Source organism: Otolemur garnettii, unplaced genomic scaffold, assembly GCF_000181295.1.
Source record: "Otolemur garnettii isolate 467f Iridium unplaced genomic scaffold, OtoGar3 scaffold00005, whole genome shotgun sequence".
Classification (NCBI taxonomy): Eukaryota; Metazoa; Chordata; class Mammalia; order Primates; family Galagidae; genus Otolemur; species Otolemur garnettii.
In genome coordinates this window covers 38615381-38639757 of record NW_003852400.1, presented here as the reverse complement: position 1 = coordinate 38639757, position 24377 = coordinate 38615381, and the positions used below count along the sequence as shown (strand labels likewise).

The 24377-nt window shown below is 36.8% G+C and overlaps 1 protein-coding gene across 2 annotated transcripts in view; it reads right to left on the bottom strand.

The window, feature by feature from the left end:
* Positions 1 to 24377, bottom strand: part of LOC100954042 (cAMP-specific 3',5'-cyclic phosphodiesterase 4D) — a 389004-nt gene that overhangs the window by 19434 nt on the left and 345193 nt on the right. For both annotated transcript variants that reach the window (XM_012812430.2, XM_003782743.3), the window contains exons 7-8: positions 2534 to 2627; positions 996 to 1168 (exon numbers count right to left, since the gene is read on the bottom strand). In XM_012812430.2, coding sequence (XP_012667884.1) covers positions 996 to 1168; positions 2534 to 2627 — 267 coding nt within the window. The remainder of the gene's footprint in view (positions 1 to 995; positions 1169 to 2533; positions 2628 to 24377) is intronic.

Below are 24377 nucleotides of genomic sequence, written 5' to 3'. Positions count from 1 at the left end.
AACAGCCAGGCATTGTGGTGGGCACCTATAGTCCCAGTTACTTGGGAGGCTGAGGCAAAAGAATTGCTTAAGCCCAAGAGTTTGAGGTTGCTGTGAGCTATGATGCAGTATCATACTACTGAGGGCAACATTATACTGAGACTCTGTCTCAAAAAAAAAAAAAAAAAAAAATATATATATATATATATATTGCTGACTTGAATATAACGATTGTTAAGAATTTTTTTTAAAACAATGATTGACTTTGAATCTAATGCATGCACCATGTGAGTATAGGTAAACTTTAGGCCAATGCATTTGAATGTAGTACAGACTGAATAGTATTTGCTTAACTTAATGACTATGACGATACAACACATTTATATTCTTTAAATATCAAAGCTTTCTTAAATGGCTAAAATCTACTCAGAAGTCTTAACTAGTCTCCTAAAACCCAGAAGACACACCAAATTTCCAACTCTTTAAGGGCAAACAATCAAATAAAAAATGCAAGAAAACAAACAAACATATATATCAAATCACTTATCTAAATCTCTATATCAATAAAATCCAAATACTTTACAAAGAACTTTTTAAAGTGCTTTTCCATCTTCAAAAAAACCCTCCCACAGGCTGGGTGCAGTGGCTCATGCCTGTAATCCTAGCACTCTGGGAGGCCAACGCCAATGCATTGCCTGAGCTCACAGGTTTGAGACCAGCCTGAGCCAAAGCAAGACCTCATCTCTAAAAATAGCCAGGCGTTGTGGCAGAAGCTTGTAATCCCAGCTACTTGGGAGGCTGAGGCAAGGAAATCACTTGAACCCAAGAGTTTGAGGTTGTTGTGAGCTATGAGGCCATGGCACTCTACTAAGGGCGATAAAGTGGAAACAAAAAATAAAAACAAAACCCCTCCCACAAATTAATAAACTCTTCCATCTATTTATAAGGGAAGAAACCAAAACTCATGCAAGGGCATCACTGCATACTTATGAGCGTCATCTCTGAAGTCATCATACCTTGGCAAGGACATCTTCTTGTTCAGTTTTAACTCCAAACCGTGGGATACTTGAATTAGTCAGGCTAGAGCTGTGCATCAGCTTCTTGACTCCACTGATCTGAGACATTGGTCTTTTCTTTTTCTCCTTTTCCTTCTGAGTTGGACAAGGTATTTCCACTTCATGTTGTTTATCTTGAGAAATTTAGAAAATGTTGTACATGTATTATTAATTCTATCTTTTTTACCACAGTATGCAAAACTGGATGGACTGTAATTGATTATACATATTGCAGGAAATGTTTCCACATAGAACTTTTCCTTTTAGAAAATTATTTCAATTTGATGTGGGTTCAATTTGCTATCTTTGAACTCAAAATTAAGCAAATAAATTCCACTAAAGGACAACTAATATGGTTATCTCTTTGATAGAATGGCCTAATAAAAAATTTTGCAACACTTACAAAACCAGATTGGGAGAAAACAAAACAGGTGGTTCTTTCCACTGTTTATCATTTCCATTCCTTTCTAAAATTCACTCAGTGGCTTGAAAACTGCCCTTGCCAACTAAGGACTCCAGTTTCAACATGTACTTTGAAGTGGTAGAGACTTCATACACATGTCATAAAACCCAGCGGTATACAAACCTGAGCCATAACTGAAATGGTCATACTGTCGGATTTGAAACAGCCTTTTTAAAGACTTGGATTAATTCTACTACTTTTTTAAAATTTCTATATTGTAGTGTGGTAAGGGTTATGCTATAACCAGGTTTTACGGGTAATACCAAATCTCAGACAGTGTATGATAGTGGATATATACACATATGCTAATTGTTATTTTCTGCAGCCAAACACTTAGATGTCTCAAAACTTTCACCTACTATTTCAAGGCAGTGAGCACCTCTAACTCATCCTTAGACACAGTACATGTCTGATAAATGTCTGAATAAATTGGCAATTAGGTATTATGGCACTTTGGTTTTGAAGGTAAATCCAAACCAAGGAGATGTTCAAATTATTGACTTTTACTTACTGCAATTTCTTTCTGTGGAAGGGTAGAAGGCTTGTCCCAAGATACCACACTTGGTATCCTAATCTGCAAACTTTTCTTTAGCAACTATGCTGTTATCTCCCCATGGGTTTACCAGGCCTAGTGTCCATTAGACTGTCAACTCATTGAGGAAGGAAATTATTTCTAATTTATCATTAAATACCCATTGTCCAGCAATGGCTGATATTCAACAAGAACTTACTGAACACATGAATAGATCTTTTTTGTAAAGTATAGTTTACAGTTTGGCACTATGAAAAATAAATGCAATGTACAACTTGAGTTCAGAGAACCCCTGAAGTCCTAAATAAAGCTAAATAAAAAAGTACTTTGTCATCTTAGATTTTATTGCTTCTAGGATCAAATTATTGAAATGATAAATAAAAACAAAGAGAATTTCTAATACTCGTTTAGTTTCAAAAATGAGCTGGTACTCCAATCCCCCTCCCCAAACAAATAAGTAAATACCTGAAATAAAAATTTTTAATTGTATATTGTTATTCTCACCTAAGAATGTGTTTGATATATACTCTGACACTTGATTTCCAGACCGGCTCATTTCAGAGAGATGGGTGAGCTCCCGATTAAGCATCCTTTTAAACTGAAAAACAGAAAGGTAAAATGAAATAATAGAAGAGGAAAATGTAAGTGAAATAAGATAAGCATACTCTGAGACACAGGAAGACATGCCCAAAGAATTTTCAAATTGTCCTGACAGTTTAGATCAGTGCCATCCAGATGAACTTTCTACAAAGATGGAAAAATACCATAATCTGTGCTGCCCATTACAGTGGCCACCAGGCACATGTAGCTGGTAAGCACTGGAAATGTGGCTACTATGAATGAGAAACTTAATTTTGAACTTTATTTACTTTTAATTGACCACCCACGAGACCATAACCAACTTATCAACATGAGGTGGTCAACATGAGGCACTAGGCCTACTGTACTCACACGTACAACAACTGGTCCATGCCTGGGCTATGAAAACTAGGTAAACTCAAGGAGGTGGTCAATGTAGGGAGATGGTCAGCTATGGAGGTTCTGCTGTATTTTCAATTTAAAAAGCCACATGTGGCTAGTGGCTACCATATTAGACAGCACAGACTTAAGACTTTCATGGAGAAAATCAGGGTAATCTAGGGAGAAAAAGAATGAAAAACTTAAAACATATTTAGAAAAAATAAAACCTAATTTGTAGATACATAAAAACTGCCAAAGAAAGTACGATACATACTTTTGTCAATTGCAGAAATTTATATCTACACTGATTCGAGGTTAAAAATCTAGTCTTTTTACCCCAATGCAAAAGTAAAATGATTTATTTGAGTACTGTTCCAGAATCACAAAGAAATAAAGTAAATATTATATGGTATTATATAGTACATTATACTATATATGGTATTTGAATACATAATATATAATATCTTATTTTACAAGTTGTTTTTCAAGTAGGGGATACATGACTTACTGGTTCTCTGCATCCACAGAATTTCCCAAACCATCCCCCAAGTTACTGAATAGAAAACAGGTTAATTTTTAATTCCTTACTTTGTTATTTCACAATTTATTTTACTAATGCTGTGGTGACCATTTTATTCAGAGAAATATTGTAATTAGTCTACTACCACCACATGGCATTTCTAATATCCAAAATTCTCCAAGATTTTATGCTTTCCTACCTACCCAGCAGCTACTCTTAATGTGTCTTCTTTTGACTCTAAAAACAGCCCAAGTAGGCCTTTTAATATGCCTTTAATATTTCTCTTACTATATAGAAACAATAAATTTTTCTATATGTATAGTAACTGCTATTAAATAATCAAAAAACGTCAAACACATTTCCTCTAATCTTCAGTATCCTTAAAATTATGTGTTTCACCATAAAGTCTCATTTATGTCTGCAGTTGAATAGTGTATTTATCTTTTAGCAATGCCTAAAATGTACTACTTATACAGGATCGGACTAATTTATTTCAAATTCTAAAAAAAAAAATCTTGCTTCTCTGTGTAATTCATACCAAGAAAGCCTACTCAATGTTGTTTGCTAAATCACTCCCAAAGTCAATCTTATTGATCGTCTAGATTAGGTGTAAGAAATTAAAGACCTAAAAGTGGACCTTCCATTTGATCCCACAATTCTATTACTAGGTATCTACCCAGAAGAAAAAAAAAATTTTTACCACGAAGACATTTGCATAGAATGTTTACTGCAGCTCACTTCACAATTGCCAAGTCGTGGAAGCAGCCCAAATCCCCATCAACCTATGAATGGATCAACAAACTGTGGCAAATGTATACGATGGAGTACTATTCTCCCATAAGAAAAGATGGAGACTACATCTTTTGTGTTTACCTGGATGGAGTTTAAACGCATTCTTCTCAGTAAAGTATCTCAAGAATGGAAAAAAAATAAAATCCAATGTACTCATTGCCATTATGAAGCCAATATATAAACAACTACATGCTCACAAGAATGTTAAAATACAAATATAGTCTAGCAAGGGGCAGGGGAGAGGACAGAGCAGGAAGGCGGGAGGAGGGGGAGGTGACTGGCAGGATTTCACCTAACGTGCACAATGTGTGGGTGCTCATCATGCCCCCTGGGTGAAGGGCTCAACTATATGTTGAACTGAAAACAATGTAACCTAAAAATTTGTACCCTCGTATTAATTTGAAATAAAAAAAATAAAAGTATCACCACAAAGTACAGAGGAAGACCCCATTCCCACTCCCCAAACTTCAATAGACTGTTGGATACAAAAACTGAACATTTGCATTCTACTGTAGTCAGAAACTCATATGACCAATTCACTTTCTGTTTGTCAGTTTACTGGTCTGGGGAGTTTACTGTCAAACTCAGGAACACAAAATTCAGTTTATTTATGTATTTTTTTAACTTCTTTATGAATATAAAATGCACACGTGCCACATAAAATCTAGAATACTTTACAGAAGAAAAAATCATGTCATTCCCTACTGCTCGGAGATAACCACTGCTAATTACTAAATTTCCTTCTATGTCTTTTTTCTACATTTGTATGTATACACAGATTTTTTAAATTGTAGTATACCATACATGGGTGGCTGTTTATGTTCATTTGGCATTACATATTACAGACTACTGAAAAAATTAAATTGGAGGCTTTCTAAGCATATTCACAGAGACATTTGCAACAGTGGTCAAAATTTTTTATGCCCATCTTTACTATGTTCTATTTTCTTGAGTAAATTATCAGCCAACAGCTAATTAAATGAGCGCCTACAGAAAAGTACCTTATATTCACATAGCAGGTGATCAATAATATTTGAGTTCCTTCTCCCAGTTCTCTTTTGCCACTCAGTCCCTGATTTGGGGGCCTTTTTGTATTGCTATCTGAGGTCTGTCACTGCAGGACAGACAGACAAAGGATTTGACTATAGTTATGACCATTAAAATACATATCTGAAGAGCTAGCTACCTTCTTCCAATTCTTTTAAAGAATTTAGGACAATATTCATATGGAAAGCCATAGCCATAATTATAATATCATGCGTAATGTCTTGGAGGTAAGAAAATCCTTGCTTTACAGAGGAAGTTACCCTTGGAAAAATCTACTCATTAGGCAAAGCACATTCAAATGAGAATGAGCGTGCTGATTAAAAACAGGCATTCAGTGAGATAGCTCTTTGGCCTGAAATCGTCCATGTTATGAGCCACAAGGTGCTATTAAAAACTATCTAGTTATGACAAAGTGCTTTTGTATAAAATATGGGAGAACAGGCAAAGCTTTCAGCCACTGCTAGAATTTCAGCAGTCTACATAGGAATTGCTGTCTACCTTGTGCTTCTTTCAGTGAAACTAAAAAATGATGCAAGCCTTCAGGGGGGTGACTGAAAAGGTTAGATAGGACCCCATTTAATCCCAGACCCATCTTCTAACTTGTACGTATAACCTGGTATAAGGAATAGGTTGTTATATGCTCAAGAAGAAAATGTGTGTGCTACCTGCAAATAGGCTATACATTCTATGGATTACTGGATTTTTTTTTTTTATTTCTATTTTTTGAGACAGAGTCTCACTTTGTTGCCTTTGGAGTTGCCTTTGGAGTGGCTCACAGCAACCTCAAACTCTTGGGCTCAAGTGATCCTCCTGCTTCAGCCTCCTGAGTAGCTGGGACCAGGTGGGCCACGATACCCAGCTACTTTTAGAGAAGGGGTCTCGCTCTTGCTCAGGCTGGTCTCAAATTCCTAAGCTCAGGCAATTTACCAGTCTTGGCCTCCCAGAGTGCAAGGATTACAGGCGTGAGCCACAAGGCCTTGCCTTACTGGATTTTTGGGGAAGAATATAAAGAAAGAAGTATAATTTTCCTGGTGGTTTGTTATATAATTCACCAAAATAGCCAGTTAGTACAGGTAATTAAGGAGAAAAATGCCAGTGAAAGGAATCTAACTGTTGTACAGACCAAATAAATGACATACGGCACATTCCAGTTTGTATTTTTGTTTTTGCATCATACACATTATTCCCAGATTAGTTTCCAGCCTTTTTTCAACATATAAAAACGTGGTTTGGAGACACCCTTCATCATACATCTATTTCCCTACCGAGGCTTATTAAGGTGCTCCAAGAAGTAAGTATTTCATTTTAACATAATTTTAAGAGATAATATTTGAAGCAACCCTCTCTCTTGCCAAGGAAGGGAGTGTGAAGGTTTCCTAAAGACAACGTTCAAAGAGTCAACTAAGTTATAACATAAGAGCTATGTTCTAAAAAGAATTAAAATTGTTTTCCTTTTCTGCTATTAATCTAAAACTTCTGCTCCAGGGCAGCTAAATTAATAATCACAAAAATCACCATAAGAGCTTTCTCAACTGTAAGTTGCTCTTACAAACTGGCTTTGGAATGGATAGCTAGATGTTCTTTAGAATAATATACTGGACTATTCAACAAACACTTTAAAATCTAAGTGGAATTTCTCTCTTTTTAGAGATAATGACGTAACATTGATTAAGATAGCTATGTAAAATTACCATGAGGGAGAAGGAATCATTACAAAGCTAATAAAATGCATTCTGTTGATAATACCATAATATCTTTCAATTAATAGATTTAGAAGAAACATAATACGGGACTGCTTTTCCAAAGAACTGGTTAAAATGGAGAACAATCTAATAAAACATTTAATTACATTTTGGAAAGTAACTTATAAATATCTTCTGTTGCTGAATTTCTAATTGTTTGGATCTAAACAGTACATAGAATTATGGTTGCAACTAAGAAAAAAAGAGGAAGCTTTCTAAGTGAAGGCTTTCAACTTCTTTGTTCTCTTACGCACCAGAATGTCTGTGTATAGCACTTAAGGCATAAAGGAAAATGAAGATGCAGCTGAATCTGAATGCTGTATTCTGTTTTTTAGAACTGTAGTTCTCCAACTTACATTCTGTATTTAAGATTATTCAGAAAGCAAAATAAATAAAATAATAAAACAAAGTTAAAATATTCTTCAATGTAATCCCTTGCACTTCTGCACCATGCTAACATGCTATGGGTATGTCACATTGTCACATATCTTCCGCAACTTACATTTAAGGAAGTGATGATACAGGTGAAATGGTAAGATAATAATCCCCCCCCCCCCGAGGGTATTCTGCTAAACATCATTTGACTATGCTGTACTGTGATGCATACAGGTTTGGTAGATATCAGTAAGAACAGCTATTTAAATAAATATTGTATTCACTGCACAAAAATTAAGCTTTCAAAGTGCATAATAAGACTAGATATATCGAAATCTGCCCTATGTTTTAAAGGTACAGTGTTAAAACATAAACAAAGCTATCTAGGAAAAATTTTCATTAAGAAGATAAATACATTTTGTATCTAGATTCTTGGTTGTATTGTTTGTAATCATAATACAAATGTGAAGCTCTTCAAAAATGCATCGATTATGAGCTTAATAAAAGCTAACAGAGAAATCCTGGGGTGGCAGGGGCTGGTTATGGGGGTTTCCTCTATTATCCTTATACCCCGTACTTTAAAAAAAATTTTATTCAAGAAATGGCTAGCAAAATTCAAATAATAAAAAATTAAATATTTAAAAAAACATTTAAAAATGCAAACATCCACTGATTTAAAGGTAAATAAGGAATCATGATCATTTAGACAATCGAAACCGAACAAACTTTTCTAGTTTTCTTAGAATTCAAGTAAATCTTAATACCCAAGGGCAGATTTTTCTTCAAAAAGAGAGAAAATGAAAAATATTTCCATCTGAAAGTCCTTAGAGTAATGGAAAAATGAATCTTTAAAACTGTATTGTGATTGGCTCAAATATTCAAGGATAAACGTCAATTTATGAAGTGATGCTTCATTTAGGACTAAGGTTTTTCTACCTTTTGCTTCTCTTATGGAGACAGAACTGCGATCCTAACAATACCAGAGGGCTTGCAAAAAGCCTTTGAGGCATGAATACAATCCTGCCAGATTCAGGGTATTAATTCATTTCTTGAGATTAACAACAATAACAGTATCACAAAAATTTTCTTCCGGTTTTACAAGTAACCAAGTTTTCATTTGAATAAAATATCACTTCAGTAGGCAAGTAATGTCAGTTTTTAATATCACCTTAAGCTTTATATATAAAAGGTAAAAAAATCCACATATTCCTCCTCAGGTTAAAGTAGTACAGATTTTTAGAAAGAGCCACAAATTAATTTTATAAACTTTAAATGCTACATATTAACTGGAGTCCATGAATCAGGGTAAGTAATCTGGCCCAATACTTCATTTTCAGTGAATTTTATTAATTACCTTAATATTTCAAAACACAACTCAAACTGTACCACTTGAACAGAAAACCCATTTCCTGTCAAAAAAAGCTATTTTAACATGCAACTACAACTGATAAAAGTTACACAATCTTATCTTGACCAATAAAAAATGTATTTTTCCCTAGTTCATGTGTAAGAATATAAAACTGCTCTGAAACCCTGACTCCACTGTAATTTCTTAAAACTATCAGTTATGTAATCAGATAATCAGGAATTTTCAAAGACTAAATAAATCTTACCTTTATGTAGCCCCAAGACACTGACAGTAAATAGTTGGCTTCAGGCATTTTTGATTGATTATGTATATAGACAGTAAGTTCTAAAATGTATATATCTTCAAAATCTTTAACAATCTCCACAAGCCACGCAGTGTGTAGGTTTTTAAAAGATTTTTGGTAATTAAGTATACATTAGATCCCATCCAGCCATCTCCCCATGAAATACATGCCAATTGTAAAACTCCAGAATGGAACAAAATTCAAAAACTATTTTGAATAAAAACCATCCATATGATAAAGGAGTATCTAGAGATCTAAGGGTCTGCATCTTTCCTTCCCTGAGCTCCCGGACTTAATGAATAATGTATGTCAAGATGCTTAGCTGCAAGAAAGAAGAGTTCTGTCAAAAGCTACCAAATAAGGAACTGCGGGGGAAGCCAGGGAGAGTGAAAAGAAACCCCGCCCACAAAACCCCAACTACCTACCAATTGCATTGCATCTCTGATCCCTAGGGGCAGGGGGCGTGGACTCAGCACAGGTTGCCTTGTGATTGGTTGGCAAGGGCAAGCCTGTGTAGAGGCGGTTTGCCTCCTCGCCCCCCTTAAACGCCAGCTAATAATGGTATCCCAACCACTCTGAGGCTGCCCTATAAAAAGATGAATGGGGCTTCCCTCCCTGCAGTGATGAATAAGGACCATAAAACTCTTTAAAATTCGTAGTTCATTCTTAAATAAGAATTGCCAATCCTTTGGGAGTTATTTCTATGAATTTTAATATTCTCTGACTTCTCTTCCTTCCAAATAAAACCGGCTCCGAAATGGCAATCAGGCATTTTAATTGCTTCCCTCTCTCAAATCCCAAACAAGTGGCTTCCCTGGTAACGCAGATACAACCAACATATAAAATACAACCAAGGCCCAGAATTCACAGATGAAAAGGACATGTTCCCTCACCTGTGTGGCACGGCTGTTCCCAGCTCCTTTTGCTTCTATTGTTATGTATGGCTGAGCTACATAACCTTCAAAATCTAGGGGTGGAAATGACTTCTAAATATAAATCTGATTGGGGAAAAGAGCATCTCAAAGCGAATGCACTGTGCGTGGACAAGGAATGCAGAGTTTTGTACACACAACTGAGGATCATATTTTGATTACTGGAAGATAATATTTTTGCAACTGTACACAATGTTAATAAAGGAATAAGTGGCTCTTAGGAATACAGAATTGAGCGCAAGAGTAATCAGACACTTTATGAGGAGGGCTAAAAAAGAAATTTAAATTCTTTTCAGAAAACCAGTATTTTCTATTTGGTTTGGGATAGCATTACTTTGTAACTTTCATACTAAAGAGGTCTTGTGGATGAGAAGTGAGGGAAATATAGATTTTACTCTATTTTAGTATAAAATTCTGTCTATTCTGCCTCATCGCCATCTGCTTCTATGACTTGCCAGTATGGTTATTCTGCGGTCTTTCTGCCATTTAAGTATTTCTATATCACCTTTCTCTGTCTTAGATAACCTGCTCTCTCATAAACATCTGGGTAAAACTTGGTCTCTCTGAGTTTCTATTGGTCTTTTGGTGCTAAAGTCCTCCACTGCTATTCACATCTGTTGTGTTAATTTCCTAACTTCCTCTTAACTCTCTGTAAAGGAAAGTAATGAAAATCCCAACACTCTTGAAACTACCCCCAGAATACTAATATCCTCCTTTTTTTTTTTCTGGTTTTACCCTCCCTTAACTCCTCTGAAGTGTGCCACATCCTTGGACCAATCCTGCCAATCTCCTCCCTCAACTCTCAGGGTCCTAAATTTCTTTGGTTTTAATTCTACTTCTGTGATCATGCCTTCTTCACCACCTTCTATTAATCCCCTAACTCGGCCTCTTCACGAAGACTCTGTCTCAGGCTCACACTCTTCAGTGTCCACTTCAGACTTAAATTTGGTACCATTTATTTCCAAATATAAGATACTCTCCCCTCTTGAATGCCTTGCCAGTCACAACAAACTTTTCCAAAACCATGAAACATTTTTTCTATTTAAAGTAGTTCTTTAAGGTGATAAAATAAATAGAAAATGACAGAATGAAAATTCTTTAGTCAAATGACTGAAAGAAAATTTCCTCATGGGAATAACTTCCTGAAGAAAGCATCAGAAATTACCTACATTAAGAAATTTAAAGCCTGGTCAAAGTATAAAGGGTATGTTCAGGGGCTAATTCCCCCAAGTCAAGGAATTTGACAGCTTTGTTATATTTAACCAGTACAAAACTTATTTTGATTAATCCATTTTCAAAGGTAATGCTATTTCTAGTGCTAATCAGTAGAAATAAATTCCTCAGGGCAAGAAAAAAAAGTAAAGTAGTTTTTATCATAGCTACTTCCGTTTCAGTCAGTGGGTCCATCCATATTTCTTACAGTATCTCAGATACAATCTGTGACTCTCTTCTAGCATTCAACAGGCGTTCCATGCATCCAACACTCTCAGCTTTGACAGGAGTCGTCCAGCTGGATCTGGGAATAACCCTGGCATGTTCTCCTCTATTGCACAATCCTTGACAAATATTCTAACTTTCTACTGTGTCAGGGTCCTCATCTATAAAGCTGATCACTAGGGCAGCTAGTCTCCAAAGACACCCCTTCCCTTAATGAGCCAGCCACACAGCCCGACGTGGAATCTGAGCGGCTTGTGTCACCTGTGAGTGATGCTGCATGACAGCCAGGCTGAGTACTAGCAAGTTTTGCAGCTCTCCTCTTGCTTTCTTTGAACATGCTGTTGGAATTCCAGAGCTACTACCACATGAGAAAGTAAAGAAAGGCAGACACTCTTGCCCAAATCCAGCTTCAGGCTGTTACTTCAAATCTCGTAACCCACAGCTTGGCATGTGACTGCTTTATCACCTTCACATTCCTCTGTGAGCTGCAGACTGCCATCATCTGGCCCTAGTTCCCAACTCCAAGCCTATTTCAGCTGCTCTGTTGCATCTCTGCTCTGTCACTGGAAGACTCGTATTCCCCCAATCTCTAAAATACAAGGACAATCTCATTTCTCTTATCTTTACTGGATTCACTGCCTAGAATACCCTCCTTCTGCTCAGTCTCCCTCCAACTGGTTTTCCAAGCCATATGTAAATCATTCAAAGTACATCTCAGGATCAACTATTCCAGCCCTGCTTCAAATTCTAACTGTTCCTCATTCTATAAATACTTACTAAGCTCCTGCCATATGCAAGGCACTGTCCTGCATGCTGCAGACATAGCAGTGAACAAAACAAAGTTATCTCATCTGGAGCTTACATTCAACCATGACATTAATAAATGATATGTCATGGGGTCATAAGCGCAATGGAGAAAAAAGTAAGGATAAAGATTAGGAATACAGGTTTCTATAAGATGATGAAGGCAAGTCCCTCATAGGAGATGACACAGAGACCAAGGAAAAGAGGGAGCAAGCCATGTGGATATGGGGGAAGAGAAAGTCAAGTCTGCTGTAGCCAAAAGCAGAGGGCCTGCAGCAGGGGCACGTGTGGTGTGCTCCCTGCAGAGCAAGTGTAAGTGTCAAACTACATCATTTCAACCCAAATGATGCTCCACAGTGGTTTTCAGCCATATCTGGCTCACTGCCCTCTCCCTCTAATATCGGCTGCCATAGCTCCCTGTTGAAGGTGGTGGTATCTTCATTCTCCCAACTTCTATTTAGTAGCTACTATGTGCTAAACTCTGACAGGTGCTAGGTTTGAAATAATTCAGTAGCAAATCCCTATTTTGCTGCACTAAGTCAGGCTATTTAATGGTATCAAGCAAAAAGTACCAAAGAATATTTCCCTAGTTCTAGGGAATAAAAAATCTTTTCTTAAACCTCTGAGCAATATTAAAACTCATTTCATTGTTAAAAGAGGCAGATTGGGGCTCCTTCCTGTTGCCAAGGTAGTAGCAACCTGTAGGGAGACAATCTAGATAATCGGGAAAAGAAATGTGCAGGGGGCCGCAGTCATAAGATTCTGACAGTCAGCTTTGGCTTCTGCCAATTTTAATGAAGAAACCGTAATACCTTACAGCATTTACTGGGAACTCACTGTGAGCTGAGAGTTTTACTGACCTTGTTTCTAATGTTGGCAACATTGTAGTAAGATAAATATTATCTTTTTTAAAGTGAAAAGATGGACCTCCTTAAAATATTCAACAATATGCTCCACAGGTGACAGGGCTGAGCTGCAAGTCCAGGCCTCCTTTAGCCTCTGCTCAGTCTATGTCCTGTGTGATAGTTCATTGTATAATTAGGATGATGCAAATTCTATGATAAATGGTATGAACATAAGAGGGACTCATTTACCCTTCATCCCTTTGCTGACTTTACGGTGCCTTGAATTAAAGAATCACAGTTACTCGACCCCCTGGTTGATCTCTGGACAGGGCAGATCCAATCAACTGGTGCAGTGAGGAAGCAGGTGTCCCCATAGTTAGGAAAACCCACCATGTAGTGAGACCTGCTTATGTCTGGGAATGCTACATGAGCAAGATACAGTCGCCTTCACTCATGGAGGTAATGGTGATGACACATTTAGACAAGGAATTGAGGTCCAGAAGAGTCCCAAGAACACAACTTGAGCAGCCCACAGTGAGAAAGCAGGTCTTTTTATTTGTAATTCACTGTTCTCAAATACCCAAATAATTTTATATACGTGTGTGTTGAAATAGAAAAAAAAATTAATGTCCTATAGTGTTCATTTCTCTTTTTCTGGGTCTCCTTTTTAATAATATTCCTCAGAATTTCTAGAGGCCACTCCTCTTTTACTTCTTACTTTCTCAGTCCTTAACACATACCCAAGCCATCCATAGCCTTTCTGGAACATTTCAGGACATTTTGAGACATTTAAAATTCTGCCAGTACAGGTAGAATTCTGACGCTGGCATCAGTGACTTTGCAACAAAGGTCAAGAGAGAAAAGATGCATTTTGAATAAGAAAAAGAAAATCAAACCAAATTATAAGGAAATTGTAAGAGATCAAATGTCCTGCTCAAGGTTACAAATCCAATAAGTAGCATAGCAGGAACTTGAACCCAGGCTGTCTGGCTCCAGAGTATGCTAAATCATCAAAAAAAGTATTTCAGGCATTGCTCTATATTTAGCCTAGCATCTATACAATAGGCTTACTAATATAATCAATTCTAAACTGTGTATTATATTACTGTGTTTAAAATATTTAAGAAATATTGTTTAAAAGAAGTGTATTACCTCTCAGATTTCTATAATCTAAGGAATTTTCCTAGAAATAACATTCCTTTCAGTAAGATTACAACCATTGGAAAAATATTTCATCCTATAATAAATCTACATTTATTTTACACCTTTCTCCTTAGAACTAATGTTCTGGTAGTTGTTACATGTATTAATCGAGAAGCAAGTCTATGAAAAGTGTATAGTGGGCTCTCCTATATCTAGTATTGTTCCACTTGAACAAATGCAAATTCAATCAACTAAATATCCCTGATAGAATTCTGAGGCAAAGTTACACCAGATATTAAATACAATATCGCACCAAACCAGAGTCTTTTCGAAAGCAATCTCAAGTCTCCCCTGGCTTTCAAATGCCTCAAAGGTGTTTTAGAGGTAGACAATAGAAGGAATTTATAACCAAAATTTTAAGTAATAGAATTTTAAATCTATGTTCACATTATAAAAACTGTCTTTCTTTGATTGAAGCTAATATTAAAAAAAAAAAAAAAGAAAGAAAACTCTAGCCTAAGTAAATCCACTAAATATTTTTGTGTTTACTGCCCTCTAGTGATAATGGATCTGCATCAGATGTAAGAGACAACTATGTTCCTGAAGAGTTATCACATTTCAGAAAACAAAAACATATCTTACGAGTGTTACGGCGATTTGAGACCAACAGGAACGACTTGAGACCGACAGAACTCCAGGTTGACTATTAAAAACCTGAAAAAGCTAAGACTCATTCTCCAATACACCTGGTTTGAATATTTTTCTTAAAAAAGGATTTATTTAAAATAGAAAACATCTGCAGTGTTTATTGAGAAAACAAATTCCAATAAAAGAAATATTTTTTGTTGAGAGGTTCCTTGAATCAGGCCTAACACCAGACTGATCTGATAGCTATATTTTTATTTCCCTTCTAAATGGGCTAATCCTCTTATTAAATGTTGGCATGATATTCTATAATTGTTGATACAGCTTGGATTCACATATAGTAGACACAAATTTTTGTATGCTCAGAAGCTGTTCAATCTAGCTAGAACTATCACTGTCATTACCATCCTAAACATAATCATTATAACTAATATGGACTTTTGTTTCACTAAAGAATAATCAAAGCAACAAATGTGGCACAAACTTCACATATATGAGGCCTCCACAAAAATAATCTCAGAAGAAAAAGTACTTACCACTTACAGAGAAAATGAGAATCCACAGTTCACTTAAACTGGCCTGAGTGAATACTAATATTCATATTTATGATGGCTATCCTAACCACCATAAAAGACTTGCTAATGTTCCCTCTGTACTTCATGGTATGCTTTGTGAAAACAATTTAAACAGAGAGAATACCTGTCCTCTAAAGCAATAAATAGGCACATTTCTAGAAATATATCTTTAATCTTTTACACACACACACCACGTTTATATGCCGTTTTTAAAGTAATTTTAAGTCATAAAATTTGAGCTATAATTTAAAAGAGAAAGGATATTCCTTGTAAAAATGAGTCTCGAATAATTTGATAGCCATTCAAAAATAACGTATCAACCTTTATCCTGTACCACACTAAAATCTATTGAGACGGTTTATGAAACCAAATGGAAAACTTATAACCATAGAACTTCTAGAAGAAAAAAATGGGGAAATATTTGTGATCTTGGGTTAAGCAAATGTTTCTTAGAACATAAAAAGCATGAAGCATTCAAAAAATGATAAACTGATTTCATCAAACTTACTTTCCAAAGAAACTGATTGAGGTAGAGCAACAAGTCACAGATTAGGAAGGAAACATGTATAAAGATACATCTGACAAAGAATTTGTAGCCATAGCTTATTAAAAGAACATTTAAAACTCAGTAAGACAACCCAATGGGGAGAAGATGGTCAAAAGATTTGAACACTTCTTGGAAAACAATTTAAAAAAAGATCAATACACACATGAAAAGAAACACAACATCATTAGCTATTAGGGAAATGAAAATTAAAACCACAGTGAGATGCCACTATGTACTTACTAGAATGGCTAGGATGAAAAACACAAACAATACAGAATGCTGGCTAGGATGCAGAATAAACTAAATTCTCATACATTGCTAGTAAGAGCACAAAATAGTACAGCAACTTGGGAAAACCGTCAGTGTCTTCTACAGTTAACAAGCACACGGTATGATTCAGCAAACTCACTCCTAAGTATTCACCCAGGAGAAATGAGAACATACGTCTGTATAAAGACTTATATGCAGATGTTTATAGCAATTCTATTCAAGGACGCAGAAGACTGGAAACGGTCCAGATGTTGTATCGACTGGTGAATAGATAAACAAATTGTGGTGCATCCGTAAAATGAAATACTAGAAAAAAAATCAAATACTAGACAGCAATAAAAAGAAACAAATTACTAACATATACAGCAACACAAAAACATTAAGTGAACTGCAAGAAGGCATTCACGAAAGGCTACATATTTACTACATTATTTCCTACATGGGACAGCTGGGAAAAGACAAAACTATGGGGATGGTTGGAACAGGAAGTGGTAGGAAGGGAACGACCAAAAAAGAGCAAGAGAACAACATTTTGGGCAATAGAAATATTCCACATTATATACTATATATATCCCATACAGAATATACACTATATAATATTTAGACTATATTGCATATACTAAATATATAGAATAAATATACATACAGATTATGGTGGTGGTTATCTAATTGTATACATTTGTGAAAAATCATTCAATGGTACACCCAACAAATCTCCCCATATGTAAATTATACCTCAAAAATCTGATTCTGAGAAAAATATGAACTAATGTCATGAAATTATTTAAATTCCAGATTTGATTAACTTTACTCAAAGATATATTAAAAATGAAAACTGATTACATATGGTGCAATAACATTTTTATCTCTTCAAAAATCTCCCCCATTACTTCCCAGAAAATAGGCATATATTTGTCTAATATCCTTGTTAGCTTTGAATAATACACTATTCAGCAAAATCCAAGTTGCGCAAAGGCTTTTTTAGGCAATAAAATAATAACTAAAGTATTCTCCTAAGTACTATTATTATTTTTTAAATTTTAATCCTTTGGGATGAAAATTTCCTTAAAATATTGAGGGTCATCCCCTGCTTTTTAAAAGAAACCAAACTCAATTTAATTAATTAACGGTGATTTCCTGGGCCACTGTCTGTCACTTGTCATTGAAGAGTCAACATAGTTTTTGTATGCTCACTCGAGGCTAAGTACTGAATCGTCCCAAGTGCTGTATTCTTTATGAATCCTTTTGTCACTTTTTCATAGGTTTTATTTTTTTTCTGAGTCATTGGTTGTCAGCCTGTTTTCCAGTCAATATGAATCTGCTGAGGTAGAGTCAGCTCAGCGCCTCTCTCCCCCTTTCTAATAGGAAGGGTTTTGTCTAAGGCCGTATTTCCCGGAATGTGTTGTAAGGAACAGTAGCCCTGTGTGATAAATCTCCAAGAAGACTTCCACTGTCAAATAAACTTTTGACTTAGAGCTAACCTTTTTTGAGATTGTGTACATTAGCATGCTCCAGGCTCTGCCAGGAACTGTAATACATCTTCTTGTTTCATTTTGTTTAACTATTTCCCAAACCTAGGTTGCCTATGAACTTAAGACATTAACAAACAAAAGTACTAGTGTTTCATAGAAAATTCTTGTGGAAAGTAATGGAATTTAAATATCAGATAATACACTTTTTAAGAGTATTATAAGTTATTCACTTATTCAAGCAACAAATATTTATTAAACAGCTACTATGTGCCAGTTTGGGGCCACAGGATGATGAACAAAACAGATGAATCCCCTGCTCATGTAAAGCTTGGTGTCCCAGGATGGAAAGACAATAAATGAATAGACGAAAAATGAATAACACTTTGAAGGAAGCAAAAAAGCGGGGGGAGTGACATGACATCTCGACAGAGGACTATAAAGTTAAGTAGTCAGGAAAAGCATCCCTGAGAGGCCGTATCTGAGAAGAGGCCCAAATGACTAGAAAAAGCCCAACCAGATTTGGGGCAGAGCAGCCTCAGCAAAGGATGAAGGCATAGTCAGCAGGTGGAAGGACAGGGAGGCAGAATGAGATCAGAGGTGGGCTAAGCAAGGTCCTGCAGGCTCTTGTGAGTCTTCTGGAGGGTATGAGGGAACCACTGGAAGGCTGAGCAAGGAATGACATGATGTGATTTACATTTTAGAAAGTTGTCTTTGGAGGGGACAGTGGCTCACCCCTGTAATCCTAAGCACTCTGGGAGGTCGAGGCCAAAGGATAACTTCAGTTCAGGAGTTCAAGAACAGACTGAGCAAGAGCAAGACCCTGGCTCTACTAGAAATAGAAAAATTATCTGGGTGCGGTGGCACATGCCTGTAGTCCCAGTTTCTAGGGAGGCTAAGGCAGGAGGACTGCTAGAGTCTAGGAGTTGGAGGATGAAGTATGTCACGATGATGCTACTGCAGTCTGGCTGGGGTGACAGAGCAAGACTCTGTGTCCAGAAGCCAACAAAAAAAAGCTGTCTGTGTAGGTGATGGTTTATAAAAGGGCCAAAGCAGACTGAGAAGAGAGAAAACACTTGAGCAAGAGTTTACAAGACTTGATAAACTGGGCCCTGGAAGGGAAGAAATGAGAAGAATGGACGTCTGGCTTGACCACAACCTGCTTTGGATGGATGTGGTGCCTTGTGCTGAGATGGAGAACACTGGAGGAGGCACAGATTTAGAAGCGGACATAGAAGGAGTTCTATGCGTCAAGCCCAGGAGCATTTAAATACATGAAGTAGTTTGTTTTTTACTGTAGAGGAACATTTTACCTCCTTCACCCTTCTTCACTAAGTTCTGGATAAAGAAAGCAGCCATATTGTTGAGTTCTCAATGAGACAATCATTCGGAAAGAACGCTTCCATCAAAATCTTTCAAAATGTTTTTAGAATAGTCCAATAGAGTCCAATGGCTAATCTACTTTTTACACACCCTCTTCATAGCAAGGTGAAAGCCTAAGCAACTTCACACAATAGAACCAGATTAGAATGCAGCACACACAGCTGGCAGTATTTTTATTAAAGTACTCTATCTTACTTAAACCATTTTAGGAATAAAGACTTCACTAGGCAATGAAAAACAATGCAAAGTGGTACAATATGATTTTCTTTTCATTTGCAACAGTGACAGAATAGTAGGGTGAGAGAATTATGAGACACACAATGGTACAGAGGATAGGTTCCCACAGTTAGTTTCACACGTGTTCAGGTCTTGGCTGTGCCTCTTGTTAGCACTGTACTGTGCAGCATGTTATTCAAGGTGAGAATGGGAGTTAATGTGGGTGATTAAGCATGTGTCAGGAGCTCAATAGGTTATTTGACCAGAAACACTGAAACTTGTCATAAGGAAAACAGTCTGATTAAAACTGCTGCGTTAAGATTTCTGCAATGATGTCTACCCAATAGCTTATGCAATCAATGGCTTGTCTGAAAACTATCAGAATCACTGATACCCGCTGAGAATACTTTTGGAGATTTAAAAAAATGGAAATAAATTTCTCAGAATGCACTAGTCTGACCATGCAAAGATAAGCAGACAGAACTCCTCTGTACAACTCCTCATAAGTAACACTTTGTCTCTCCTGAATCTCTCCCATTGCTATATAAGTTCATTCTACTTTGAGTGAATGTAGTTTTAAAACACTGGGTTAGTATTACTCTTCAAAGGAAGCTCTTTTTAAATTCCTTCAGATAGATTTGACTCTGGATGTAAGCAAATAAAAACAGACTACGGGTAGGGACTGTATTATGGAAGCTACTAAGAGCAGAAAAGTAGATAAGATTCTTAATCATTTATGTAAAAAGCACTACAAGTCTTACAAATGTGATTAATAGCAGAACAAGAGCAATTATAGCTTGGGCTATCACTTTCTCCTAAAGCTCAGGAAGCAAGTATGTGAATTAGGACATATAAACTTTCTTTTGCAGGACTAAGAAAACACAGCAAGTGGATAACTTTTATAGCTTCTTGGATACCATTTCTAACAGTTCATGAAATTGTTTTCCCTTAAAGCCCATAATAAATAATAATAAAAGGTAATATTTATTGATTATCTATTAAGTGTCAACGACAATGCTGAGTATTCTCTTAGAATAATTTCATTTATTTCTAATAACAATTCTATGAGCATCATCATTATTCTCATTTTACAGATGAGACTTAAGGTCTCAGCTATCAACTCTGCAGGCAACACCCAAGCCAAATACTGCCTTTTCAATCTGAAATCCAGTCCTGACAATTGAAGGCCTGTAGGGCATTTCTACTTAGATATGTGGCCTTACTTCAATTTCATGCCTAAAAGTTTAATTGCCATACAAGGTCTAATAATTACGTTTGTGAACCTGTCACAGTGCTCTTACACTGGCAGCACTGTACAAACAACTCAGTAAGGTTTCATAACCTTAGTATATCAGCTTCTCATAGCTGTGTTCCTGCCCATGTGTGGTGTGTCTTGCTGAGATGCACTCATTATTGCTGTTGCGAGCTTTTGTGTACTATCTCAAGAATGTTGTAGCTTGAATTAGAGCAACAAACAAACATTAAATTTCTTCTTAAACTCTGCAAGAGCGAAAGTGAAATCAGGGACAATGTCAGTCCACATTTATGGTGATAATGCCATGAAGAACATGGCAGTGTACAAACAGATTAAAACTTTCACTGAGGGGAGGAAAAGTGACACTGATAAAGAGAGGTCAGGGCAGGCAGTAATGAGAAGAACTGACAAAAACGTGGCAAAATTTTGCTGAATTGTGCATCAAAATAACCAGCCGACTCTGAGAAGCATAGCAGACCAAGTAAATATCCATAGAGAAATAGGAAAATCCTAACTGAAAATCTTGGCCAAAACTCCAGGCTCTTATATCACAACAGTGCACCAGCTCACACAGCACTGTCTGTGAGAGAGTTTTCAGCAAGTAGACAAATGACTGTATTGGAACACCCTCCCTATTCACCTGATTTGGCCCCCACTGACGTTTTTCTTTACCTGAAGATAAAAGAAATATTAAAAGAAACACATTTTGATGATGTTCAAGACACCAAGGGTAATGTGACAATAGCTTTGATGGCCACTTCAGAGAGAGTTCTAAAATGCCTCGAAGGGTGGACTAGGCACTGGCACTGGTGCATAGCTTCCCAAGGAGAGTACTTTCAAGGTGACTATAGTGATATTCAGCAATGAGGTAGGTACCACTTTGTCTAGGATGAGATTGTGAACTTAATTCTCAGATCTCATACTGTCCAACTCTCATCCCAATCCTTACCTAAGTGACTTCTCTTTCTAATTTTTCAACTTTTATTCTTTCTATTATTTGGGTTTAGAATTTCATACTTTCTTCTGGCTGTATCCCCCAACCCCACCTGCCATGTCTTATATATCTTATCACCCTTGCCCATGCAATCTCTCTCTTATCCATTCCTTTCTTTTCATCCCTATCCTATTTCAGGCCATTATCACTTTGTATCTAATTTCCTAACAGTCTTCCTACTTTCAGTACAATTTCCCCTCAGTATAATCCGTCCTGCATCCCACCACCAGACTTACCCTTCTAACATCATTTTGTTATTATTTCCCTTGTAAAAACTTCCTTATAATCAAATTCAAGGGTTCTTTAGGATGCACAGGACAATGTGCAAAAAATTTGTTTGGTATTTAAGGCAATCAGCAGAGAGGCCCCAATCTATACTTGTGATACCTACCTCTGGTCCTACTGTCAAATCCTATACTACAGACAGGCTTACTTTTCCACTAACTTCCTATCCCCACAAACATGTGATAAGACTAAATCCACAAAAGGGTCCCAGTAACCCCTGGAACATTACCTCTTCCCCGGTTATCAACCTATACTCAAGATCCAACTTTAGTAGCAGCTTTCCTGGGATGCTTCCCAATCATTCTTGTGCTGTGTTTAAAACTCTGAACTCCTGCACAAGATAAGCACGTCATCAATATCATGAATTATTATATGGCACATTAACACAGAACGGGCTGACTCCTGTGGCTAGCCACACTTTCAGTGGCATGTCTATATGCTTTTCTACCTACGTGTTTAAATACAGACACTCACATATAAAAGTCTCACTTTACCTGTAAAAACGTTCAGAGTAGACCTATATCCTATAATAACTAGGCAATCCATAGATATCTTCTGGGAGAAAAAAAATAAAACAGGCTATGACAAAAATCAGTGGAAGCTTGAAGACTGGACTATGGCTGTCTGTAGCCAAAAGGCGCAAAATCAAAACCTCCTATCGATTTCTTTCCCATGTGAAAGTGGTATTTGATCTAAGGAAAAATGACCATGAATCAAATCCAAATAATAAAGACACACTACACTAAAACTTTGATTCAAAAGTGATGATGTCAATTACAACCAGAACCAAGGTCAAATGTCCAGCAACAAAAAGTTTTTATTCGCCAGAAGATAGAAACCTTGACCAAAGTAACACAGAACTATTTTCTTCTGGGTCACTTAACTTTCCTGTGCCTTGTTACTTCATCTGTGAAGGGAAGGGGGTGAATAGACTCATCTCACAAACTTCTTTCACTTGTAAGGGCTTTTGGAATTAAAAAAAAAAAAAAAAAAAACACCCAACTTTTATTAAGCAGACCAAAGTTTGATTTCTTTGCAACCTGGCTGACAGTGAGTGGAAAATGAAGAGGGATCAATCACTACTCCCTGACTCATTTTCAACCCTCATAACAACTACAGTGCTAGGGAATTTCTTCTTCTTTCTTCTCTCGCTTGCTACAGCTAGTGTCAGACTCATGACTAAGATCTCATCATGGGGCCAGAACCCAGGGGTTCACAGTCATTTCATCCATTCCCTTTTTTTCTCAGCAGGATTGTCGTTTTTCATCTGTGCAATGCTTACAAGGTCTATTTTTGGTTCTTATGGCTACCTTTTCCAGATACCTAGTATCTGGATATTGATGAATATTTGACACTTTTGTTAATCACTGAAATACTCAGTTTGAGTATTTCAAAGAATCAGAAAAAGCCCTGGAGGTCGTCCAGGGTGAGGGAAAAGCTAAACACAATCAGTGAGCCAATTTGTAAGCACAGCAAAAAGACCAGCTGTGAGACCTTCACGACTCTAATCAAAGTCTTTCTTACGGCTGCCTTCATACATGTTCTTTCAAAGAAATCATGACGAAGCAGTCATTGAGAATATAAATAAAAATATGCTATTACTGAGTGCTAGGTAACCAAGCTAAAAACTAAAGTAAACAAACTCAGTGGGTCATCGCATATGTCAGCTAGTAAGGGCCCATAAATCACCATGACCGGGTATCAGGATTTCAAAGACACACTCTGTATTCTTTCTCCAGCCCTGCTGATTCAAGATCCAGTTGCACTGGGTTACCTATATGGCAGCACGTAAACTTGTAAGTTTAAAAATAGTTCCAGTCCTCATCCCCATTAAAGATAGGCCTTAGTACTTATCCTATCTGTGCACCACACTGTATACGTCACATTAAGTTTTCATTTAATTTTCGTAACAATCCTGTGAGTTAGATTATGTTAGTCTTTATCTACAGAGAAAAACAAAGGCTCAGGGGTGGAAGTAATTTGATTATCTAGGGCTACAACTCTATGTAGGGTAGAGTACCCTGATATCTAGAAGAGAGGAATTGCTAAGCTCCTCAGAATCCAGGTGATTTAATATAAAACCAAGACAAAGGTTCATGTTTTTCACATGCTATTCTGTTCCAGTTTACTCTTCCAGCATCCAATAATAACTTAGAAAACAGTATAGTGAATCGGCTTATCCTTGTTTTGACACAGCCTATTTTCACCAGCTTCCAGCTTGCATCTTGCTTCCTACGGTCCATCAACTACCTTTTTCTCACTCTTAGGCAAACAGCTCCTTAGGGGATGTCCCATGATCCACTGCTACTGGGCCATGACTCAAGGAGGCAACAGGTGAAGGAGGTGATGCCAGATATTAGTGCTAAAAATGACCTGGGCCTCGTGAAATACACCACGTCCATAAATCTCCTCTCTCTAGTCATCTCTACGCCTCCCACTCCCCCACCACAGCTGACCGTC